The sequence below is a fragment of the Arachis stenosperma genome, chromosome 6 (assembly GCF_014773155.1).
Source record: "Arachis stenosperma cultivar V10309 chromosome 6, arast.V10309.gnm1.PFL2, whole genome shotgun sequence".
NCBI classification, from domain to species: domain Eukaryota; kingdom Viridiplantae; phylum Streptophyta; class Magnoliopsida; order Fabales; family Fabaceae; genus Arachis; species Arachis stenosperma.
Window position 1 is genome coordinate 45,387,552 of NC_080382.1, and position 8,362 is coordinate 45,395,913.

The window sequence follows — 8,362 nt, forward strand, 5'->3', positions numbered from 1 at the left end:
CCTTCTGCTGTGTTACTCTGATTATCGTTGTTAAGAATTTGAAATTATTTCCTTTAAGCCAAATACCGATTTTGTAATACTGTTCAAAACCTTTAAAACAAGTTCCATATAAATGAGTTCATTGTTAAAACTTTTTGAAAAAAGTCAAAAAAATCATTTATTTGTAAATCAATCATTCTAAAGCATGATTTTCCTAAATTTATTGAAACTTGTAAATCAAAACCTTCCCATTTGAATCCCTTTTGATAAGTGAAATTACAAACTCAAAATCACAAGTTAACAAAGTCATACAACTCACTTTCCTTTTTAAATCGTATCATTTGATCAAAAGTTCCAATCCTAGTTTCAAAACTAAATCATTTAAACCAAAGCTCCAAACCAGATTTGAAAATCATTCTAAACCTTAAAACCGCAAGAATCATAGTTAAAAACCGCAAAGGTGTCAGTTGATACTGCCGTTGCCACTAGTGCTGAACCGCACCCATCACCTATACAGGGTACCGACAAGACTTCCAGTCATGCCTGGTAACCATTCCTTCACGTCCACTCCGATCATTCGTCACCACAAGTCCGAAATCCTCGGCTACCGCCACCAGAATCTTCCTTTCCCATGGTTTACTCCCAACACAAGTCTAAGCCCTTGCAATTTTAACGGCAACTTTGCAGAGATAGAACTAGGCTACCCTCATATCCAAGAAATATATAACATTCAAAGCATATGCTTATCTCTCGTCGGAGGGTCCGACCCCTTCGCATCACATGCATCCAAGGTAAGCACACGGCCGGACTGTTGATTCTGACCTATGTTCTGGTTTTTCTTACGACGGCAGTTCTTGGCTAGGAGTCCAGGTAGTCCACAAGCATAACACATGCGTCTCCCTTTCATATAGTGAAACTGGGTATTGTTGTCCCTCCTAAAATTCCCATGACTTAGCAAATGCTGAGGAGCGTATTCATCTTTCTTAAAGCTCTGTCCCCTTGGTCCAAGGTGATCGCCATGTCCCCTACTAGTATTCCCTCCATGGGTATCCTTGGATGCAGCTACTATCTTGGCATACTCCTCAACCACCCTTGCTTTGTTCACCAGATCAGAAAAAGTACGGATCTCCATAGGAGCTACCGCAGTCATAATGTCACCCTTCAAGCCCCTCTGGTACTTAAAACACTTCCAGCTTTCGTAGGTCTCCGGGGCACCCTCACATACCCTAGAAAACCTACAGAGCTTCTCAAACTTGCTCGTATAATCTGCCATAGACAAGGAACCTTGCTTCAGCTGCATTAGTTCCATCTCCTTCGCTTTCCTTGCAGACTCAGGAAAATACTTCTTGTAGAAGGCCGTCTGAAATACGTCCCAAGGAACATCGGCGTTCTGAAGCTGTAGCAAGCGGCATTCTGCCTGCCACCAATGCTGGGCCTCTTCCCGAAGTTGATAAGTAGCAAACTCCATGTATTGGTTGTTTGGGACATGCTGTGCCTGCAGTGCACGCTCCAGAGCTTGGAACCAATTATCCGCTTCTGTGGGATTAGTTGAACCTAAAAAACTCGGAGGATGAACCTTGAGAAAAGTCGCCAAAGTCATCAGAGCACCTCCCATGTTATCACCACTCCCTTCAGCATTGTCATTTGCATTTCCTTCGCCATTCCTGATTCAGTTTCCAGCTGGTTGGCCGAACCGCTACACAGCTTGCAGAGTCGCAACAGCATTAGTCTCCATGGTATTCGCTAAGTTTGCCATCGCCGCCATATATTTGGCATGGTTATCAGCCGATTGCTCATTCCTACTCTCTCGTGAATGTGTACGACCTCGTCCGTGAATAGCCATTTGGGTTCTTGTCTACACCAAACAATCGATATCAAGGTGATCAGTCTCAATATCAAAAGTCTAGTGCTTCAATTATCCCAAACAGGCACTCACAAACAAGCATGCTATGCAATATCAAGTAGATAACCTAATAGCATCCAAGAAAAGACACACATAGTATGCAATGAAGCACAATCGGTCCATCCCTTAGGCTCACGAGGACGAACCGCTCTGATACCACTAAATGTAACACCCTAATTAGCCTAAGCTTTACCTCACGTCGTAAATCAAAGGTTAATCAAAGATTACAATAGTTCTAAGCTCATATATATATATATATATATATATATATATATATAGAAAGAAAGAATAGTATAATTTAGAAGCCCGATGAAGGATATAGCTCAAAAACAGGATTTCAAAAGCGCAAAACGTACTAACAAAGCGTCTAACTCAAGGCACAAGAAACATGTATAAGGTAATAAAAGATGAGTACATAATATCATAAGAAACTAGCCACGGCTCGCGGAGTTTAAGCTGACTAGTCATATACAACCCATATATGAATCCAAACAGTAAAAACAGCTTATACAAATTTTGTTCTCTCTAAGTCAAGCCTCTAGGCAAAGCAAAATACAAAAGTGAGAGATATACAAAATAAGAAAAAAAGATTCATAAAGATATCCGGATTCTCCGCTTCTGTCACCAACTGGACAACTCACCGAGGTGGGTTGCGACCTGCATCTGAAAAATAATTTCTCAGTATGGTAACCGGAGGTTCTCAGTATGGTAACAGTGCCCAGTGATGTAGGATATAAGATCCCAGGACGCCAGAGGCAATCCTGGACTCCATATCCATCACAAGATTCATTCTTAAGGCAGACCAAAACATTAAACATAATTTATATCCATAACATAATAACAAGGTAATCTAACTTATGGGATTACTAACTAATCTAGTCATCGCTGTCCCACAATCTTCGCCAACCACCCTCCGTGTGATCTCATCGCCACCACTTACTTACCCTCCTCAGTACCAGACAAACACAGATAATACAAGCAAGGAAAACACAAGTAATATTCAAATATATAACAAGTAATTCAAGAAGCAAGTAGGCATATTATACAATTAGGCAGGCTCAAGTAATCAAAGCAAACAACCACATAAGAAATGCATATGATGAATGTCTATCCTATTGGCTCGTGATATCATTTGTTGGTCTATAAATGCCAACTCGACACATCCTTTCGGATGTCGCTTTTCTACCACTTCCAAGGATATAGCACCTGGCCCGCTCTTGTTCCGAGGATATAGTGCCTGGCACATGATAGTTGAATATTGTCGTATGGTTAGGAATTTCACATAATAATTCTCGTTGATAGTATAGATCCAACCAACTAACAATACTCAAATAAAAAATTTGGTTGTCACAAGTACAAACCCCAATAAAAATTAACCGAAGTATATAAACCTCGGGTCGTCTCACAAAGAATTACAATGAAGAGCTCAATTATTGGCTATGAAGAACAAGGGGGTTTGATTTTGATAATTGACAAGAAAATATAATAACAAGAAAGTAAATGACAAAAATTAATAAAGGCAAGGTAAATAACTCTTCGCTAGACTTAGGTAATTGAGATCTCCATCCTTGTCTACAAACCATATATTGATAATTATGAGGGACCAACCCATTTCGTCTACTTCTAAAAGCTTTAAGTACGTGCAATGTCTACTCCTAAGCTTGAAGTACGTCAAATAGGCTTGATAAACATCAACCCATAAGTCCCAACCTACCAACTAATTAGATTAGTAGTGGGTTGGTGTCAATGGGTATCAAATTGACCACCAAGGGTTCTCAAATCACCAATTCATTGAGACCGAATGACTCAAGGTCACTCAATTCCCTTAGCCTAGGCCAAGAGTAAAGAAAACTACTAAAAAACTAGAGAAAACATTTCATCAAACATCTAGTGTGCAATAAAAGTAAACATCACAAAATGCTAGAATTAATGAAACCCATGACTACCACAAGCAAGGAATCAACAATAGCAATTAAGATGAACATAAAAAGGACATAGAAACATAAAATTGCATTAAAAAGAAATCAAGATCCAACAATTGTTCATCAACATAAAATAGAGCAAAATAAGAAATTAACAAGAGAAACTAAGAAGATTAAGACGATAGAACACTAAAATATAAAGAGAATTGAAATCAAAACAAGAATTGGAAGAGAAACTTGAGAGAGATTAACTTAACTTTACCCTAATTTCTATCCTAAATCTAGAGAGAGGAGAGAGCCTCTCTCTAGAATTCTACCCTAAATCATGATGAAAACTCAACTATGACTACTTGGTTCATCCCCCCTTCAATCCTTGGGTTCAATAGCATCAGAAATGAGTTGGATTGGGCCCAAAATGCTTCAGAAATAGCTGGCCATGAGTTGCCTTAAGTGAGTCACACTGACACTGCAATGCGTGCGCGTGGGGAACACGTGCGGGTTGCCTAACTGTAAGACAACTATGGAAAATTTTATATCATTTTGAAGCCCCAGATGTTAGCTTTCCAACGCAACTAGAACCGTCTCATTTGAACTTCTTTAGCTCAAGTTATGATCGATTTAGTACAAAGAGGTCAGGATTCACAGCTTTGCAGTTCCTTCATTTCTTCATGAGTTCTCCCACTTTGCATGCTTTTCTTTCATTCCTTCCATCCAATCTTTGCCTTCTAAACCTAAAATCACTCAACAAACATATCAAGGAATCGAATGGAATTAAAGTGAATTAAAATTGGCAAATTTAAGGCCTAAAAAGTATGTTTTCACACTTAAGCACAAATTTAGGGAGAATTACAAAACCATTCTATTTCATTGAATAAATGTGAGAAAATGTGATAAAATTCCCTAAATTAAGCATAAGATGAACCACCAAACTGGGATTTTTCAGCATACTACCATTCTGAGGATATAGTGCCTGGCCCACTCTTGCGGTAGAAAAGGAAAACAACAATTACGTATAACTCATCACAACTCATTCCAAGGATATAGTGCCTGGCCCACTCTCTTTCAAACACTATCATTTCGAGGATATAGTGCCTGGCACACTTTTCATGTCCAACAAGTCCATCCACCTCAAATCATTACCAGTCATCACCATTTCTCATCTCAACCCACTTTCAATTATCAATTCTCAATATTCCAAGGGTATAGTGCCTGGCACACTCTCAACATTCATATTGCTAAAGTTCATCATAAGCCATTCCACTCTGGACTCAATAGTCCATCAGTTTCTCAATTCACATACCAATCTACCTCCACAAGCCATCAAACCATCCTTATTACACCCGAAACCTAAACCGCTGTCTTCTAATTTTTCATAATAATCATCAACTAAAACTCTTAGGTTATCTCTCATATGCCCATACTCAAATGGTGTTATAGAAGTTTACAAACTTGTTGGGAAGGTGAAATAGTTGAAAACAAAGTTAAAATTTGAGAATCAAGGCGTGTGCGTGCGCACGCCCAGGAAAATTTTGAAAGCCCCTGTGCGTATGCACAGGTACTAAAATTTGTAAAATCTGTTCACTCACACAGAGTGTGCTAGCGCTCCCAATAGACGACCCTTCCTGACTTGTGCGTGTGCACAGGACTATGCGTACGCACAGGTCGCAATTCTTCATTGATGCGCTCGCGCACGAGCTGTGCTAACGCTGCAAGCAGAGAGCCCTTTCCTGCCTGTACGTCCGCACAAGGCTGTGCGCCCGCACGGATTGAGATTTTCGCAGGATTGTGTGTGCGCACAAGGCTGTGCGTGCGCACATATTAGAAATCATAAAATTTTGCAACTTTGCAAAATTTCAGATTTTTAATACCAACTTTGAATGATCATAACTCCCTCTACAAAATTCCAAATTTTACAAACTTTATATCAAATTAAAGTTTTTTCAATAAGATTTTATTTTAAACAAATCCCAATCAATTTTGAAAATTGAGGCAAAAGTTATGATCAAACAAAGTTCACAAAAAAAGTTATGATCAAACAAAGTTCACAAAAAATCCACTTTTTACAAAAGTCTCAAAACCTCAACATTACCAACATTTCCAACCAAACCAAACCAAAACCACTTCAAACTCTACTTTCTATCATAACCTACCCTTTATATCATATTATACCATTTCCAACCTCCAAACCTCAATCATGTGATACCAAAATCAATCCTCCACCAACACTTTCTTCAATCCTAATTCAATCATTACCAAACATCAAAATCAATCCCATATCCTTTCAATTTCAATCTCTCACACCACCTTTACCAATTTCTACATTCATGATTTATCAAATCATCATAATTCACATCATTTATCAACAATCTCAACACTCACCTTCAATATACCAACAAGATCACTAATCATCATCAATCATCGACCATATCAACAACAATAAACCACATACCCCAACATCAAATATCATAATCCTTAAATACCAATAATTATTATCAAATTCACACATTCCTCATTTCAAAGCTCCATATCATCATCATCTCCATACAAGTTATCCTTACACATCACAACCACATACAATCATTCATTCTCAAAATAACAATATTATTCAACATACATCAACATTCAACACCTCAACAACCATTATAATTCATTCCTATCCTATGGGTCACTAGCCTAAGTGTCCATGAATATTATATACTACATAGAGAAAACCGAAATCATACCTTAGCTGATTTCCAATATGAACTAGAACCCCAAAGAGCACAAGTTGAGATTCCAACCACAAGTAAGCCTCCAATATGACTCCAACAAGCACCAACAAGCTCCAAAAGCTTCCAAACTTACAATAAACAAGCTATATACACACCAAACATCACTAATCAAACTCGAGCTCAACATAAACATGATCTCGCAAGGGTTTTTAAGAGATCTTACCTTGTTCAACAGTTTTGGAAGCCAAAAATACCAACAATCAAGTGTTAGAGTGTACCTAAAACACCCAAGACACAAGATTTCCCTCAAAACCAAACCCTAAAACTCGAAATGAACAAGGGCACGAAAATTGGATAGGAAAACTCGAGAGACTTATCACAAAGCTTAGATAGAAACGATGGGCTTGGCAAGAGCTTCGCGTAGCCGCTGACGGCACGCGAATTGACAAACCCCAATTTGACGGTTTGTTTTGTATTGAATTTAGAGCATCTTGATAGCCTTTTGTCACATTTAGCCTAGGAATTAGCATGATTTTGTTATCTCTCCCTTATTTGTGCTTAAGTGTAAAAACATGCTTTTTAAGCCTTATTTTGATAAATTCTATTTCCTCTTTGATTCCATAAGATGCCTTGATATGTTTGTTAGTAATCTCAGGATGAAATAGGCTAGGCATGGATCAAAGGAAGCAAGGAAGGAAGCATACAAGTGGAGAGAAGCACAAAAAGTCAAAGAAGCAAGTCAGCCATGCACGCGCACGCGCATAAGGCGCTCGCGCGCACATTGCGAAACAGGCCAAGGACGCGCACGCGTACCGTACGTGCACGCGCCGATGATGGCACATGACCTCACTAATGCAACACGTGCCTGGCAATTTGAGAGGGTTTCTGAACCCATTTTTGGCGCCAAATTGCTAAGGGAAAGGAATAAAAGGATGAAGGATTAAGGGGAAGAGATCATCATGATCATAATCATCATCACTTTTAGGAAGGAGATTAGATAGTTAGTTTTTAGTTAGAGGATTAGTTCTAGAGTTTGAGAGAGAGAAGCTCTCACTTCTCTCTAGAATTAGGATTAGGTTTAGTTCTTAGATCTAGATTTTAGATTCATGTTCTTCTACTTCTACATCTCAATTCCTTATAGTTACATTCATTCTCCTTCCATTCTTTCATTGCAATTTCCTTTATGTTGTTCTTATATTTTGTTGTAGATCTACTTCTGTTTCTCATATTTTCTTCCAATTCAATAAGAGGTAATTCATAATAAATGTGTTCCTCTTTGCTTTTCTCTTGTTAATCTCTTGCCTTTGTAGTTAGATATATCTTTAATTCTTGCAAATTATGTTGTCTACTTTTATTGCACTCTATGTGTTTGTTAAAATGTCTCTTATAGCTATTAGTTAGATTTTGGTCCTATTGGCCTAGGTAGAGTAATTAGTGACTCTTGAGTTATCCAATTCCTTTGTTGATCGATACTTAGAAGTTGCTAATTAATTTGAATGCCTCTAAAGCTAGTCATTCCTTAGGGAGTTGATTAGGACTTGAGAAATCAAATTGATTCACCCACTTGACCTTCCTCTATGGTTAGAGGTTAACTAAGTGGGAGTAATGAACAATTATCATCACAATTGAGAAAGATAACTAGGATAGGACTTCTAATTTTCATACCTTGCCAAGAGCCTTTTATAGTTAGTTTACTTTCATTGCCATTTACTTTTCATGCTTCATATCGAAACCCCAAAATAACTCACAACCAATAACAAGACACTTCATTGTAATTCCTAGGGAGAACGACCCGAGGTCTAAATACTTCGGTTTATAAATTTTAGGGGTTTGTACTAGTGACAAAC

At 38.2% G+C, this 8,362-nt stretch overlaps 1 protein-coding gene across 1 annotated transcript; it reads right to left on the bottom strand.

Moving 5' to 3' along the window:
* Positions 1-709: 709 nt before the first annotated feature.
* LOC130934004 (uncharacterized) lies at positions 710-1,594 on the bottom strand. Its single transcript, XM_057863593.1, has one exon. The coding sequence runs from the start codon at positions 1,592-1,594 to the stop codon at positions 710-712; it is 885 nt and encodes a 294-aa protein (XP_057719576.1).
* Between the last annotated feature and the right edge of the window lie 6,768 nt (positions 1,595-8,362).